The sequence below is a fragment of the Vespa mandarinia genome, chromosome 7 (assembly GCF_050613455.1).
Source record: "Vespa mandarinia isolate Hongniang chromosome 7, ASM5061345v1, whole genome shotgun sequence".
NCBI lineage: Eukaryota > Metazoa > Arthropoda > Insecta > Hymenoptera > Vespidae > Vespa > Vespa mandarinia.
The window spans coordinates 755,001-773,417 of NC_140816.1; the positions used below are offsets into that span (position 1 = coordinate 755,001).

Genomic DNA, 18,417 nt, shown 5'->3' on the forward strand with positions numbered 1-18,417 from the left:
CTCTCTCTCTTAGTAGACGTTCTACTGCAGGAGGATGTATGGCGACAAGGTGATTACACGTTGCTCGCCGCTATCGTCCAAGCTCGCGCGAACGACAGGAGGAGGTACCATCTGCCTCGATGCGAATTATCTCGCACCGAAAGATCGACTTGGCGTTTGTCGTGGGCCTTAAATCTCTCTTTCTCTCTCTTTCTCTTTCTCTTTTTCTTTCTCTCTCTCTCTCTCTCTTTCTCTCTCTTTCTCTCTCTTTCTCTTTCTCTTTCTCTTTCTCTTTCTCTTTCTCTTTCTCTTTCTCTTTCTCTTTCTCTTTCTCTCTCTCTCTCTCTCTCTCTCTCTCTTTCTCTTTCTCTTTCTCTTTCTCTCTTTCTCTCTTTCTCTCTTTCTCTCTCCCTTTCTTATCGCGTACATGTAAACATATACATATAAAATATACAACCATATATCAACCAGTTCGGCCCGTTGCTTTCTACGAGATGGTCGACTAATAGCACGCTTATCCTTTCAGCGATAGGAAGGACGCTAATTCCTAGGTACTTCCGTTCGATATTCGAAGGTGGAGTGACGGAACTTTACTACAACATGAAGCACCCGAAGGAGTCGTTTCACAATACTAGTATAACGCTAGACTGTGATCACTGCGTCATGGTCACGCATCACGGCAAGCCAATGTTTACGAAGGTGAGTTTCGTCTGATCTCACACTTTCTTTTTCTTTCTCTCTTTCTGTCTATCTGTCCTCTTTCTTTATTCTTGCGATTGCCTAAAATCAGACGAGAAATCTGTTAGGCAAACTGTATCGTTTAAACGAGCATGAAACTAATTTTGCCGATGTTTCCGTTTTAGGTGTGTACAGAGGGTAGGTTAATATTGGAGTTCACTTTTGACGACCTTATGAGGATAAAGTCGTGGCATATGTCAGTAAGAACACACCGAGAATTGGTACCAAGGTCGGTTGTAGGCATGCAGCAAGATCCTACGGTACTAGAACAGCTTAGTAAGAACATCACTAGACAGGGTATCACCAATTCTACTCTGAATTATCTCAGGGTAAGTTTCCAAACATAATAACTTTTATGGAATGATTGATAATCGAAAGAAATAGTAATATCACCAAAGGGGAATGGATTCCATTCGTGAAAGTTTCTCTCTCTCTCTCTCTCTCTCTCTCTCTCTCTCTCTCTCTCTCTCTCTCTCTCTCTCTCTCTTTCGTTGTATATATCCGGGTTACAAGATATATGTTTGTTATATCTACCTTCTTCTTTAGTCGCACGGAAGCGCTTTCACCGTGAACGAACGTGCGCGCGCGCGTTTGTATGTACGTATCTGAACGTATTTGTTTCTCGAAACTCCTCTTCGGTGTTATTCGTATCTCTGTAACTTATGAAATGTAACTTATTAATGTTGTTAAATAAGTATATTCGTTGTATTAAATGTCTTTTTTATTTTTTTTTTTTATTTTTTGTTTCCTTTCTTTACAGTTATGTGTCATTTTGGAACCGATGCAAGAACTAATGTCGAGGCACAAGGCGTACGCGTTATCACCAAGGGATTGCCTGAAGACGACCTTGTTCCAGAAATGGCAGAGGATGGTTGCCCCGCCGGGTAAGAGAGGTAGACGAACAGTTGCTTTACATGAGAAGCACCAGCCAGTGGAGCCCGAACAAACGGATCAGTCTAAAACGAGATTAATTCGTATTTATCAATTCTTAATGATTGATTATATTTTCTCGATGCTTCTTTCCAAGGACATAACGTCGACTTTTCCCGTTTACTTGGTTATTCCAAATATATCATCCATTACCTTATAAAGAATATATATATATATATATATATATATATATATATATATCGTATATTCGTTTCGATTTTGATCTTCTTATCTATTCACTTTCATCTGGACATTTCCTATTTCCCTGACTATTGGCCATTCCAACCAAGGTCGACGTAACCGTGGAAGTAAGTAGGCGGTTTCGCGCGCGAACAATTCTATATCTAGCGTGTTTCTCTGTAAAGATCGTAAGAAGGAGTATGTATATATATATATTTATATATATATATATATATATATATGATTATATATAATATATATATATACGTAGATTGCTTGAGAAAGAGTGTATCGTCTGTCGATCGATGCATGGCGTGCTTGTATGTGTAAGAGACCTTTGATTACGAAAAGAAAGGTCCACAGCTGGGTAGCGAACTTGGTTTTATCAGTGTGTTCCGTACGTGGCCCTTAGAGTGCTACATCGGGCTAACGATGAAACGTTGACTCGCGATATTCATTCGTTGTTAATCTTTTTTTTTTTAGAATCACAGAGGCCAACGAGTAAAAGAAGAAAGCGAAAGGGCAGTACCTCTGGGCCGGGAAACAACGCTCCTCCTGCGCCTAGTAAAAAGAGGTCACCAGGGCCGAATTTTTCTCTAGCGTCGCAGGCAAGTGTACGCACTTGACAATGAATCATCGGATTTCGTTGAATCCAGACTTAGGCTCTGAATTTTAAAGTTATTTAATATATTTTTTTTTTTTTTTGTAGGATGTGATGGTCGTAGGAGAGCCATCTCTGATGGGCGGCGAGTTCGGTGACGAGGACGAACGGTTGATCACAAGGCTCGAGAACACACAGTATGATGCGGCGAATAGCTTAGACCCACATAGTCACGACACGACGGGTGGCCCGCCTCCGCATCCTCATCAATTCCATTCAGAGCCAACACCGGGTAACTCTTGGCCACCAGATCGTGGCCCTGGTCCCGGACCTCCGCAAGGTGGACCTGGTAGTCAGGTAATAACCTCTATTAAACCTTAAAAAGAAAGAATCGAATATTCGGTATCTACAGAGAACCGTCTTCTTAACTCCGATTTAGAGATGCTAAAGAGCGGCTGCCCGCGCTCCTATAGGCGAGAGGCGGTCGAAGAACACATCAGAAAACCGTGAGGTTTGTAGAGGAACGGAAGTTATAACGGAGCATCTGGTGTGCGACGTGTTACAGGGCGTCCAGGGTACGCAGGGAGGCGGATCTTCGGGTGTCGCGGGTTCGCAGGATGGCAGTCAACAGCAGCAAGACAAGAAGAGCCCCGCGGTGAGCCAGTGAGGCCAGGAGTCCCCGCGCCCTCCCACCAGAGGGCGACGGGGGCGCAAGCCCAAAAACGTGGCTCCCTAGCGGGGCGAGAATCCGAACCTCCCCACCGGCTATCTTGGCACGTCCGGTTGCGGCACGGGCTGTACGCCTGGCTGCGCTACCGGCTGCACGTCTGGCTGCACGTCTGGCTCTTCTTCGGCCGGCAGGTTGTCGCACGTTGGCGTACCCTTTGGCAGCGTTCCATTCTCTTGTCAGGCAACTGGCATACCACCGAGCCATCATCATCCGGAGCATCAGCAGCATCATCATCCCCATCATCCGCGTTTGGGCCATGTAGCCGCGGCAGCCAGTGCTGCCGCCGCTGCAGCCGCCTCTATGGGGATGGAATCCTCCGATTTGGTTGCGGTGGCTCATTACCAGGCCCAACAACTTCAGCGACAATTGTTGGCCGAGCAGTCGGCTCCGGGCACGATGCTGCCACCGTCTGCTCAGTCTACTGGTGGAGGCTTGACGCAGCCGCTACAACAGGGACAGCAAACTCAACAATCCCAGAGCCAGGACCCGCTGCAGAGCTTGGTGCAGCAGTTGCTCTGTCTGCAGCAGATCGAGTATTTCCTCGCACAGCGCGGTCACAAGTGATATACGCCTGCATACATATATACATATATGCGCGTTTAATATATATATGTATGTATGTGTTTATACGTTAAGCGTTTATCTGCGGTGTCTCTTCTACTCCTCCTCCTTCTCCATCGTCGTCGTCGTTGTTCAACTCTCGCACGCGTTAGCTCGTCTCGATAATGACGAGAGAACTTTTATGCGCGTCCGGCGAGAAAAATCTGTATGATTGTTTGTAGCATGTGTGGTGGTGATGATGATTATAATTATGATTATGATTATGATTATAATGATGATGATGATAATGATAATGATAATGATGATGATGATGATGATGGTGGTGGTGATGATGATGATGATGATGATGATGATGATGATGATGATGATGATGATGATCATGATAATGATAATGATGATGATTATGATGTTGTTGATGATAATGATAGTGATAATGATGATAATGATAATGATGATTATGATGATGATGATGATGATGATGATGATGATGATGATGATGATGATGATGATGATTTGTACGTGAGTGAGAAAGACGGAGAGAGTAAGGCTCGGCGCGTCGACAAAACCGCAGATATTCATTCGAATCTTCTCTTTCTTCGATCGTGAACCGCGTCTCTTCTCTTGCTGCGGCAGTCAACGATGCTCCTGTTCATTCGAATATCTTTTTCTCTCTCCTTGTATTTTGATTTCGAAGGAAAAAAAAACAAAGTAAAAATAAAAAAACTTCTTTCCATCCCTCGATCGGCGGGGAGGTAACACACGGTGTTCTCGGTGATCCGCGACCTAAGGAAATCCAAGAGAAAAAGAAAGATAAAGAAGGAACCTGGTGTGCCAGAAAGAAAGATGGCTACCTTTTTTCAACGCGGATCGATGTGCGACGTTCTTTGGGACACCGTGCAAGCGCGTGTGTGTTACTAGTTAAACGTTGAACGAGCCTCGCAATTTTTCTCGCGAGAGACTCGTCGATTTAGCGTGTGATAAAATAAAGAAAAAAAAAACAAAAACAATAACTATAACGTTGTTATGTGAACACGAAGAAGAAAAAGAAGAGAAAAAAAGAAGTGGAAGAAAAGGAACGAAGAAGATGATGTCGAATAAAAATGAGCTAAGAAGATTGGGAAAACGTGTGTGTGTGTATATGTGTGTGTGTTTTTGCGCGCGCATGTGTGCGTGGTGGGTATGTGTGGGTGTGTTGTTATTCTTTTTTTTTCTCTTTTTTTTTTTCTTTTTTTTTTTCTATTGAGAGGAGGGGAGATGGGGTTAAACTGGGCGGGGTCTGAGCAAAGTCCTGATGGAAGATAAAGAAAAAGATATGTAGAATGGAAAATTGGGGAAAATATGAAAAAGTGAATATATATATAATACAAAACGCGCCACGCGCGACAGAGACGATAAGGCCGCTCTGATCGCGAGCTGTGAATGAATCTCTATCCGTCAACAGTATTGATATAATTAAAAATAGAGTAAATGAATATAAAAAAAAAACGTTATTGTAAGAGATAAAAATATAGCGTAAGTACGTAACTGTGCAAGCGTATGCGAGTTTACGAGAACGAGCGTGCGCGCGAGAGAGAAAGAGAGAGAGAGAGAGAGAGAGAGAGAGAGAGAGAGAGAGAGAAAGGAAAGGATTGATTGATTGATTGATTGGTTGATTGATTGATTGATTGATTGAATTTTGTGTGATTCTTTTGACAAATGTTTGTGCGAATGTGGATAATGTTTAGAAAAAAAAGGAAAGAGAGCGACAGAGAAAGAGAGAGACAGAGAGAGAGAGAGAGAGAGAGAGGGAGAAAATCATTGTCGACTGAAGAAATTTTTTAAGCGTGGAGCCCGGTCGATCACCAACGCACAGACCCTAACTGTCCCGTGGGCTCTTTGTAGAGTTTTATTCTTTATTTTATCATCGTTATTTAATTAATCGTGCGCGCGCGAGCGACAGAAAGGGAAAAAAATTATGAGAAAAGAAAAGAGAGACGGTGCGCGCGTGTATGTGTGTATGTGTGATGTTTCTTCTGTACGAACGAAAGAGTAAGAGAGAAACAGAAACAGATAGCATTTTACGTGCTAAAAATTAAGAGAGAAACCTCCATCCAAAGGTTCATCCGATATTAAGATGTAACATAATTGTAAAGTTTATAGACTTTTTTCTTTTTTTTCTTTGTTTGATAAGAATGATATTGAACAATCAATGTCGAGAAAAAAAAGCTACGAAAGAACCTTCAGTTTTCATAAAATCTGTTATGAAAATCGTATTTCTTTCTTTTCTTTTCTTTTCTTTTCTTTTCTTTTCTTTTATTTTATTTTATTTTAATTTCACAATTACGTACATACGCGTTCAATCATATTTTATAATAAGAGGATTAGTATGATGGGATGTAGTATGATGAAATTTGTAGACAATATCGTATTTTATTACGGTTTTTTCGTCGAAATAAAAAGAAAAGAAAAAAAGGAAATATGTGAAAGAAAGATGGACGATAACTTTTAACAATAAGACGGGGTACCATAGTGAATCGACTTTTTTTTTTAAACATTCAATCGCGTATGTATATATGTATGTTTGTATGTAAGTGCGTACATGTGTACGTACATGTACGTATGTAAGTATGTGAAGTATGTATGTTGTATGTATGTCGTGTATGTATCGTGTATGTATGTATGTATGTATGTATGTATGTATGTATGTATGTATGTATGTATGTATGTATGTATGTATGTATGTATGTATTTGATGTTGATGCACACACACAACTTCATGAACACGCGCGAGCATACATAAACGACCCTCCGCCCCCACCCTCCCCATCATACATACACAAATGCGCGCGTGCACACACACACACACATATATATATTACGCAAATCATTATTGCATGAAGTTCCTTGCGCGTTATATCGTATACGTTCCTCGTTATATTTGTTCCTATTTTTGTACTACTATTCGTGATTTCTTGCGTTCCCTTTCCCTTATACTGGAGCTCTTTTCTCGTACAGCTGGGGACGATTATGAAAAAAGCAAAAACATCGACGACCTCGAAAGAGAGAAAGAGAGAGAGTGAGAGTGAGAGAGAGAGAGAGAGAGAGAGAGAGAGAGAGAGAGAGAGAGATCGTAATTTTAAATATCGATTCGTCTACCACTCGCTCAGATCTTTTTAATGTGCTTTTACGAATAAAAAAGAACATAAACAAAAATTTATATATAAATATAAATAAATTAATATATAAATGTATATATGTGTATATATATATTTATATATGTGTATATATATATATATTTATATATGTGTATATATATATATATTTATATATGTATATATATTTATATTTATATATGTATATATATATATATTTATATATGTATATATATTTATATTTATATACGTATATATATATTTATACATGTATATATATTTATATTTATATATGTATATATATATATTTATACATGTTGTACATATCTGAATTTTGACGCGAGTTCTTTTATTTTTATCGTCTTATTTGTTTTCTTTTTCTTTTTTTTTCTTTTTTTTTTTTTTGCAAAATTTGTCTAAGAAAAAAGTCGCCTCGTCCTCGAGTTTCCTTATCCCTTTAACTTTTTTTATCTAAACTGAATCGTTAAACAGCTTTCGATGAAGAGAAAGAAAGATCTAAAAAAAAAAAAAAAGAAAGAGAAAAAAGGAGAATATGGAAAAATTTCTACTTTTGATGCTGATTTAAAATAGAAGTTTCTTCGGCGCATTGTTTCACGTTCGATTGCGCGTTCGTCAATCATCGATAACAAAGGTTTTATTTCATTTTTGTTACTCTGTTCTTTCTCTATTTCGTCTTACGCTTATTCGAAATTCCCGCTTCTTTGTGTATGGAACATCTATGACATTGACATCGTCGAGAGAGAAATATTGAAATTTTGAGAAATTCTATTTACGTAATCGCTTGCGTTGAGATTTCGATTGTATTTTACATTGTTATTTACTGAAATGAATACAAAGAAAAATGAATATAAACGAAAAATAAAGGACATGGAAAAAGAGATCGAGCGACATGCTAATTCTTCGTCATGGTGATCGTAATAGCGCATTAAACGAACGGAGAGAGTGAGAGAGAGAGAGAGAGAGAGAGAGAGAGAGAGAGAGAGAGAGAGAGAGAGAGAGATTGAGTGAGTAGGTGAATGAGCGAATGAGTGAGTTTGATCCCGCCTACAAAACGATATACCTATGTATCTCTCAGTATGTATGTATGTATGCATGCATACATATATATATATGTATTCGAATCGAACGACTCTGGGGAGCTGAGCTGCCGATAGGTCAAAGTTCGTCCTGCTCGTTTAGACTTGACACGATAGGTAGAGTGGGAGTGGGTACTTGGGGTGGGGTTAAAACGTCGGCGTTTCATCACGTCCATGAACTTTGCGCTTTCGGCCGAGGGAACTTTTTTCTTATTTTTATTATTATTATTTCTTCTTCTTCTTTTTCTCCTTTTTTTCCTCTCTCTTTATTTTTTTCTTTTTCAATGATTCTACAATTCTACAGAAATCGTGCGATAGAGGGAAAGAGAGAGAGAGAGAGAAAGAGAGGGAGAGAGAGAGAAAGAGAGGGAGAGAGAGAGAACGAGAGAGAGAGAGAGAGAGAGAGAGAGAGAGAGAGAGAGTGATAAAGAAAGAATGTATATGTGAGTATAAGAGAAAGAAAGAAAGAAAAAGAATAGAATTTTAAATATGTTACACAAACATACAGATACTTACACAAAATACTTACCCCAGATTCATATTTTTACTGGTTATATTATAATTATTGCGTTTCGATTGCATTACGGCTAATTTCTATTTTCTTTTTTATGGGAAAAAAAGGAAAGGAAGAGAAAGGAAGAATAAAATAAAAAAGGAAAGGGATGATAAGACATGTATATTAGAGATGATATATAAATATACATATAAAAAGTACATACACACATATATACACGTACATAGAAACAAAGGCACCTGGAATCATCCGTAACAATGTCGTCATTAGTTATATTCAAGAATTTTTTGAAACAATATTTTCCATCACATCAATGATGATACACATACTACACATGTACACATATGAGAAAATACGCATTGTCAATATGTCGTTTTTTAATTATTATGTATAAAGAAGGATATAGGACGCGAGCCAATGTAACTTATATCATAGCACAGTGAACATTACAGACATATTACTAACACTGACAGTTGTACATTATGTATGTAAGAAAGAGGGAAAGATAGATAGAGAGAGAGAGAGAGAGAGAGAGAGAGAGAGAGAGAGAGAGAGAGAGAGAGAGAGAGAGAATCAGAATGAGAAAATGAGAGAATGAAAAAGAAAGAGAGAGACACGCACGATACATATTCGCGTACAATGAAAAGACGCGCGTGCGGGCTCACGCTTATACACACGTACACATCTCAGAATCATGCGATAAATCATGAATTAATTAGATAAACCAGATGCGATGCCGGTATAGTCCCACAATTTGATTGTGTGTGAGAGATAGGAAAGGATATATTGTATATATGTATGTATATATATATCTATATATATATGGTCATGTTTATATATATATATAATATACAAATATATATGTATACACATGTATATGTATATATATATATGTATATATGTATATGTATATATATATGTATATATATAAACGTGTGTGTGTGTGTGTGTGTGTGTGTGTGTGTGTGTTTATGTACGTATGTAGTATGTTGTCTCTTAGCAAGAAAGTGTGACAACACGTACTATACGTGTGCGTGATGTTTGTGTACTTGCGCATAAGAGAGTGAGAGAGAGAGAGAGAGAAAGAGAGAGAGAGAGAGAGAGAAAGAGAGAGAGAGGATGGGTGTATGAGAACACGTGAACGATTTCGACACGAGCATGCGGTGGGTTCTAGTATAAATGATCTATTGACAAATGTTGTATATTATTACGAATTATAATGACACTATTATAATTAATTAATTAATTAATTATTATACCCTAATAATGTGAATTGAATTTAAACGACAGAAAAATACATAAAATTACGATGTAATAGGAAGAAAATTTTAATTGTCAGTGAGAAAGTCAAGGAGGAAGAAGTGGAGCTGTTCGACGCGACAGCCTAAGTCGAGAATCGAGAGAGAGAAAGAGAGAGAGAGAGAGAGAGAAAGAGAAAGAGAGAATGATCGTGTGAGTGAGATATAGAAAGAGAGAAAGTATGATAGAGTAAGAAAAAGAGAGAGAGAGAGAGAGAGAGAGAGAGAGAGAGAGAGAGAGCGTGGATCACGACTATAGCTGAGAATCAAGTGAAAGTATCGATCATAGTGCTGACAGTTCATCGAAGATGGATGCTGGACTCGCATTTATCTGCATGGGACCGAGTTTCATGTGTGGAAAGTTTCACGAAGGAAATAATATGGCCTCCATCCTTCTCTACGTTTGCGTTACGTAATTAGAGAGAGAAAAAAAAAAGGAAAGAAAAAGAGAAAAAAAAAAGATATATATTCTCGGAATGAGGAAATTTTCAAGATGTTTCACGTTGTATATCTATTGCAAATCATTATAAAACGTTCCTAAAAATCCTCGTTCCATGATTTTAACGTGCTCTGGCCCTGTGGCTCGCCGACAAAGTGCGCCGCGAGCATTCGCGTTAATTAGCGGCGGCGTCGAGGTTACTACGTGGAACTCGGTAAACCACAAATTCCGAGCTGAATTAGATCGGTCCTTTTGGATTGAAAATTAAACCGATAACTAACGAGGACCGTTCTTTCTCCTTTTTCTTTTTTTTCCCTTTATATATATATATATATATATATATATATATATATATATATTAAGGAATTTATTTTTCGGCAAACGTAGGCAACGAGAAAATGTTCCATTAGAATATTTGTACAGGACACATTCGATACGACTCATTCTTTATTCATTTGTCCAGAAAAAAAAAGAGATTTCGAAACGCATTTACATGTCCGACTTTTCGGTAAAAATAAAGAAAGAAAAATATTGTCATATATTTTTCAGATTATAAAAAGAGACATGTAACGGAACACTTGATAAAAGAAATATCTGGCAATCGTCGTGAACGCGGTCCTAGGCCGATATCGATATGTCCATGCTCTACTTATCCAGCACTATTTTTATTTAAGAGACACGAAAGGTATTCCAAACGATTGTTGATAAATGATCAATCCTGTGTGTATAATGAAGAAAAAAAGAAAAAAAAAAGAAAGAAAAAAGGAAGAGTTAGTAAGCGAACGGCTTATCGTCGTTCCAAGTTCAGAGGATCTCTCGTTTTTTTTTCTTCTGATTTTGCTTTTCTCTTTTTTTTTCTTTTTCTTTTTTTTCCTTCTCTTTTTCTTCTCTACTCTATCAATCGTTCCTAATCTCTTCTTTCTTCTTCTCCTCCTCCTCTTCTTCCTCCTCTTCCTTCTTCTCCAGTGTCCATCGATTTCTATTAGCTAAATCTATCCTCTTTTTGATCTTTGTTCTAAAAAACAATAAATTTCATTTCTTAATAAATAAATTTGTCCTATATTGTTGTAAAAAATCTTTCTTCTGTAAATATCGTCCTCTGAATTTGGCACCAATCCGTGCCTGTTGGTCGAGGTGAAACACGGTTGTTGATCGGTGCATGTACCACGAATCGCTAATTATCAAGATCGGTCTTGAGCGATAAACCATGCACCGATAGTGTATAAAAGAAAAATAAAAAAAATAAAAAAAAAAAAAAATAAATAAAAAACAAGAGAAATAAAAATTAGCGCAATTTAGGAGCGATTCGAATTGTGATCGTGAATGAAAAGGAGAGAACGAGAAAGAAAGAGAGAGAGAAAGAGAGAGAGCGAAAGGGAGAGAGAGAGAGAGAGAGAGAAAGAGAGAGAGAGAGAGAGAAAAGTAGCCCTTTACCTTCTTTTATGTGGACATGGGCCATCTTGGTATATTATATTAATATACATTCAAAGCTGGCCTATCGCCATGACCAATAAAAAGTAATACAAAGAAGCAAGAATGTGAACGAACAAAGAAAGAAACAAAAAAAAAAGAATAATTGACATCTAATTACATTTTTACGCACTCCAAATTTTTATCCTCGTCATTTGTATCATAGTGGAACATGTGTTTAAAGAAGGATCCACATTATATGTATGTAATCAAAATTGTAACTGAAAAAAGCGTTAATAAAAAAACGATACTCGAAAAAAAAAAGACAGAAAGAACTCTACTTTACCTACCGCTCAGGATCAAACTCGTCTCAGTCATTCTTCACCATTTCAGGTAATGTAGAAAATATATGAGACAATTGTAATTTACTTATTATTATTGCATAATTTTACTTACTATGTTATTTCTATTTGTAATTATAATTATTATTTTTAGTTTCTTTAAATTAACGAAAATTCATGGTAAAGATTAATTTGTCGATATCATTAAAGATATTTTTTGATATTTACAGTCGGTGAAAAAGTGAAAGAACCGAGCACTATCTGGTGGTAGTTTCATGAATCTATAAAAACCCGTTGTTCACTTGCGACGGACTTTTCCTATACAATCAATATTATTTCGAGAATTCCAAAAAATAAATAAGAGAAAGAAAAAGAAAAAGAGAAAGGAAAAGAAAAGAAGATGTCGTGACTCGAATGAACTAACGAAATTGATTCAACGAATTATTCTTAACAAACTCATTTATTAAAGTACTAAAAGGGATGGAAATGAACAAAATCGAGAAAAAGTTACACATAAATATTATCAAGTAGTAAGAGTTATAGTAAGTAGTACGAAAATTACGCGCGTGTCTCTCGTTTTAAAGACGACTTTGCAGAGGCACTATATATACATATTATATATTTTCCTATATACCATATATATTACATATGATATCGCTATGTCACACCGCGTGATACGTATAATATGTAATATATATTTATATATTATTATTATATATATATATATATATATATATATATATATATATCTCAGTGTGTTTCTGTTCTTGGACGGGAATCCGGAAGGGTATTTCGGGGAGGAAAACGGTGGATCGTCGATCTTTGAATTTAGATCGTTATCTCTGTGTCGCGAGATCGACATAGCTTAGCCGTCATTCTATTTTATTTCTTTTGTTACGTTCTGTTATTTTTCTATTCTTTTATTTTTTTCTGTTCTTTTTTTTATCTTTTTTTTTTTTTAATTTTTTTTTTAATTTTTTTTTTTTTTTAATTTTTTTCTTCTTTTTATTACTTGCGGAAGGATCAGAGAAAGTCAGGAGTCTTTCCATGAAAGAATTGATCTATTTTATAGCATTTCATTTCAAGAAAAAAGAAAAGATGACTCTTATAATTATAACAAACACGTCGTTCAATTACGAAGGAGATTGACACATCCGACTCTTTCACTTCTTTTTTCTCCACTTTTTTTGTTTTAATAATAATACGCGAAACAAACCTCCTCTCTTCTCTCTCACAAATTTATCCTATTCACACACTCTCTTTCTCTCTCTCGTTCATTCTCTCTCTCTCTCTCTCTCTCTTTCTCTCTTTCTCTCTCTCTTTCTCTCGTTCATTCTCTCTCTCTCTCTCTCTCTCTTTTTCTCGTTCATTCTCTCTCTTTCTCTCGTTCATTCTCTCTCTCTCTCTGTCATTCTCTCTCTCTCTCTATCATTCTCGTTATTTTCCATCGCTTTTTCCTTCCTTTTATTCGAAAATCTTATATTTCCTCACATCCATTTCGATTTTCGTATCTCTTCATTCGATTTTCTCTCTCTCTCTCTCTCTCTCTCTCTTTCTCTCTCTCACACACACATTCGATCATCCTCGCGTTTCTCGAAAAAAAAAAGTTCATCCAGTATCGGCGGTCCGTGAACTTTTTATATTGTAGATTTTCTTTCTTTTTATTTCCTATTTTTAGTATGTGATTGTATACAAATATGCTAGTTTAATAGAAAACATAAAAATCATTAACTTCGTCGTTGTCATCGTCGTCGTCGTCGTCGTCGTCGTCATTGTATTTTTTTTATGCACGCTTATTTTGTCGGAGAAAAAATAACGATACCGTCATTTTTAGGACTTTTTTTTTTAGAGACGAAACTCTTTCCTCCCCCGGAGGTAAAAACCACAATACTTCTAACAGGCAAATCGACAGACAGGCAGCAGACAAACAGATAGTCAGGCGGTATGTGTGTGTGTGTGTGTGTGTGCATGATGTGTGTCTCTCTGTATGCTGTGTCTCTATATGTGTACCTATGTATATGTACGTGATAAGTGGAAATGGAAGTGGATGTATATATATTACATTCCTTCTTTTTCCTTTTCTCTCTCATTCTATTTAGCGACAAACCCTACGTATAGTGGACTATACTCAGAGACAGTCATTTTAATTTGATATACGATTTCTTGCATCTCTATTATACTCTCTCTCTCTCTCTCTCTCTCTCTCTCTTACTTTCTCTCTCTCTCTCTCTTACTTTCTCTCTCTCTCTCTCTCTCTCTCTTACTTTCTCTCTCTCTCTCTCTTACTTTCTCTCTCTCTCTCTCTCTCTTACTTTCTCTCTCTCTCTCTCTCTCTCTTACTTTCTCTCTTTCTCTTATTTTAATTGCATTCTTCAGCCTCTTCATAAATAATACATACCTACAGCGCACACACACACACACGCCATCCACACACAAACGCACACGGACGCACGCAAGTTTTTATTTCTTTTCTTATCTTTTCTTTTCTTCTCTTTTCTTTTCGCATTATGTATCTTATTTTTTTTTCGTTTTCTTTTTTTTTTTTGAGTTTCTTTTTACCTTTTCCGCTTTGTCCTCTTTAGATCCGCGTTTGAACACTTTTGGGGGAGGTTCGGAGTGCCCGGATATTTTTATCGACCATTCTCTCCGCTAAGGATTATTATACAAAATAATTAGAAAAATGTACAAAAATTCATAAAAATAGTAATAGTTACATATTACAAATTACTTTTGGATAATTATAATAGTGTGATTGAGAAACGAGCACGAAAGTACAACGCTACTATACCTTGTATTACTTTTTTTTTCTTTTTTTTTTTTTTTGTTCCTTTTTTCTAAATATAATACATATATCATTCCAGCACGAGGAGACACATCGGAACGCATTGCCGCGAAAATCACGTTTCTTCTTTTTCTTTTTTTCTTTTTCTTTTCTTTTTCTTCCTCTTTTGCCTTTTCGATACTTTCCTTATCACCGTTTGATGTCTTTTGTCGTGAAATTTTCAAGACGACGATCTGGGTGATCGGGGAGAAAAAGGAAAAAAAAGAAAAGAAATTACAAAAAAAAAGAGAAAAAAGAAGGACAATATCGTTCGTCCAAGTCCATTCTTTTTCTTCACAATCGACCACCAATAATATATTTTGCTTTCGATCAGCCTCGCGTTCCACCTTCATCTCTCCTTCTCTGTCTCTATGCCTTTCGCTCTTCTTCTCCCTATATTCTCCTCTTCACCTTCCACCTTTTTTCTCTATATATTTACATGTACGTTCGCTCGAAATGGCACACACAAACACACAAACGCACGCACGCACGCACCTGCACATTTCATTTCTTTTCTTTTTCTTCGCTAATTATTCTCTCTCTCTCTCTCTCTCTCTCTCTCGTTCTTTCTCTCTTTCTCTCTCTCTCTTTAATTTCTCACGGTCTTTTTTCACACACACACACACATACACTTTCTGTCTCGCTCTCTTTCTCTCTCTTATTCTGCCTCTCTCTTTCTCTCTCTCTCTCTCTCTTTCTTTTTCTCTCTCTTTCGTTTCTTTTGACTAATCGCTGCAATAACATAGCGAAAAATCGTTTTCCGCAGATCGTCGAAAAAAGAAGAAAAAAGAAAAAAGAAAGAGAAAGGAAAAAGGAAGAAAAAAGAAAAGGAAAAAAAAATATTCTCGAGAATCCGTGGTGTACCTCCGCGCTATATTTTTTTTCGTTTTTTTTTGTTTGCTTTCTTTTTTGTTTTTTTTTTGGGTGAGGGGGGGATTTTTTGTTTTTTTTTCGTTTTGTTTTTCTTTTTTTTCATCAACCTCCCTCCAACGATACGTTTTACAGCTACGTTTTGACTTTCCTACACTATTCGGGCGATATAAAAAAATTACAAAATGAAGCTACCATTTTCTCTCTCTCTCTCTCTCTCTCTCTCTTCTTCTTTTTTCTCTTTTTTTCTCTTCTTATTTTCTTTTTTTATTCTTTTCTTTTTTTTTTCTATCGGGAGACACCACGTTCCCTCGTCGGTCGATAAGAAGAAAAATGAAAACGTATGCCTCATCGAGACCGAAACAATTCCGATCGACTCCGATTGGTATTAATTAGTCAATTCGAGTCGTTTTAAAATAGGGAAACAAAAAAGTATTACGAGAAAGTCGATATCTCGATAATCTCGCTCGATGAACAATTCGTTTTTGACTATTTCTTCTCTCTTTTTTTTTTCTTTTCTTTTCTCTGCGCGCCCTTACTCTCCCGTCGGCTTTTTTCCTTTTTCTTTTTTCTCTTCTTTTTTTCTTTTTTGTTCTCCATCCCCTCGACGGGAAAGATACAGTAGAAACGATAATCGAAAGAATTATCGGGTCGCTTATCCTTCGATATAGGTAACAACTGTATGGGACTCTATTGCAGCTTCGCAGCTTACACTACCGTGTAGTGCTATACGTATTATTTCAGTTAACACTTATAACCACGTTACACTGTAGCTATTATATAATGTATAATATTAACGTATTCACGTTATATAACAATCACTCATTATCAGTTGTTACGCCATATATAACGTATATACGTGTTTTTTTCTCCTTTTTTTTCTCAGTTTCGATTAAGCGCAAATCACACTCTCTACTTCACGACAATTTCGTCGAGCATTTATTTTAACATTCTTCTCTCTCTCACTCTCTCTCTCTTTCTCTCTCTCTCTCTTCCTCTCGCTCTTTCTTTTTCTCTTTTCGCAGATTTTTAAAAGTTCTCTCTCTCTCTCTCTCTCTCTCTCTCTCTCTAACATTCATTCTATTCCTGTATTTCACATTCTTTCATACACGTCGCGTGAGCCAACCAATTCCAACAATCTCTCTCTCTCTCTTTCTCTCTCTCTCTCTCTCTCTCTCACGGTTACAGTTATTTTTGTTTGTTTTATAACAATATCTTGCGACCAAAAAATAAACTCTATTATGTGTATTATTTCGCTAATTAAGCTACGATTATCAATCGTTACGGCTACATTTTACGTTACAAAGATTTCGTCGATTCTGAAAAAGAGAGAATTTACAAATAGTTTCCTGGTCCGGGCGTGACGGTTTGATTTTTTTTTCCTTCTTCCTCTTTCTTTTCCCAATTTCCCATGTTTTACCCGCTTGCCGTTCTTCAGGATAAAATCTTTTTCGTATTTTTCTAATATAATTTCTTGCCCTTTCTGGACGAAACTCGAACGATCGTCTTTTTGTCGTGGTCGTTCGAAGTTGGAAAGAAAAAAATGGAAAAAACAAGGAAATAAACAAAAGAAAAAAGGAAAAAAAAAGAAAAGAAAATGAAAGAGAAATCCCTTCAAAAATTTCAATTGCATTTCATTATTTTCGATAAATTTCTCTTTCATTATTCTTTATTACCTCAATGGCCTTCGTGCAGCCGATCGATCACAGTGAAATTATGCTCTCTATCTCTTTCTAGTAATCGAATACACGCAGTCATCGCGTTAAGGCGATTTCGCTATCGTGATTGGTTCGCTACTAAATCACAAATTACAAAAAAGTTCTATTCTTCTGATCTTCTCTTTTATTTCTTCCTCCCCTTTTGAAAGGATTAAAAAGAAAAAAAAACGAAGGAAAGAAAATTAAACTATTAAAGTAAAAAAAAGTAAAAATAAAGATCCCACATATATTGTCCGAAACAAAAAAGAAAAGAAAAGAAAGTTCTAGTCTTTTTTCTTTTCGTTTTGTTTTCTTCTTTCTTTTATTTCTCTCGAAATAAAATATTATATTTTACGCTGGAACAAAAATTAATTTCGCATGTAAACGATCTATGCAAGTAATTCGCTAATACAGCTTGTAGAAATTTATAGAACGCGTACGATGCCAAAAATTTTTCGTGCACTCGTCACTTTTCTTCCTTTCTCTTCCCTTCCCATCCCATCCCATTCCTTTCTTACGTTACCAATCGCACGTTGATTCGAGAGCGTTCGTTTAATTTATTAATAAAATTTACAAATTGCACTGCTCGACGGTTTCGATAATATATAAACGGAGTTGCATTCCTATAATTAGATAATATTACGCTATAGGCTTACGACATATCGTGAATTTATGTACGATATTATTAATATTTTCTCTCGCAGGCCAGCAGATTTTAATAATAATATTAATAATAATAGTAATAATAATAATAATAATAATAATAATAATAATAATAGTAATAATAATAATAATAATAATAATAATAATAATAATAATAATAATAATAATAATAATAATAAGAAGAAGAAGAAGAAGAAGAAGAAGAAGAAGAAGAAGAAGAAGAAGAAGAAGAAGAAGAAGAAGAAGAAGAAGAAGAAGAAGAAGAAGAAGAAGAATCTTGTTTCTCGCAAGAATAAAAAGGCGAGCGTATAAATTTTTAATAAAAATAGAAAAAAATATGTGTAAATATATATATGTATATATATATATATATATATATATGTATGTATGTATGTATATATATGTATATATACATAT

At 36.2% G+C, this 18,417-nt stretch overlaps 1 protein-coding gene across 10 annotated transcripts in view; it reads left to right on the top strand.

Moving 5' to 3' along the window:
- Chi (LIM domain-binding protein 2 Chi) overlaps nucleotides 1-3,133 on the top strand; it is a 64,493-nt gene extending 61,360 nt beyond the window's left edge. For 6 of the 10 annotated variants that reach the window (XM_085658065.1, XM_085658068.1, XM_085658062.1 and 3 more), the window contains 6 exons: nucleotides 506-678; nucleotides 843-1,046; nucleotides 1,478-1,610; nucleotides 2,311-2,441; nucleotides 2,537-2,785; nucleotides 2,994-3,133. In XM_085658065.1, coding sequence (XP_085514191.1) covers nucleotides 506-678; nucleotides 843-1,046; nucleotides 1,478-1,610; nucleotides 2,311-2,441; nucleotides 2,537-2,785; nucleotides 2,994-3,095 — 992 coding nt within the window. In that variant the 3' untranslated portion in view covers nucleotides 3,096-3,133. Of the gene's footprint in view, nucleotides 1-505; nucleotides 679-842; nucleotides 1,047-1,477; nucleotides 1,611-2,310; nucleotides 2,442-2,536; nucleotides 2,786-2,867 lie in introns of all 10 variants that reach the window. The other 4 variants (XM_085658067.1, XM_035863987.2, XM_085658070.1 and 1 more) reach the window with 4 other exon arrangements.
- The last annotated feature ends 15,284 nt before the right edge of the window (nucleotides 3,134-18,417 follow it).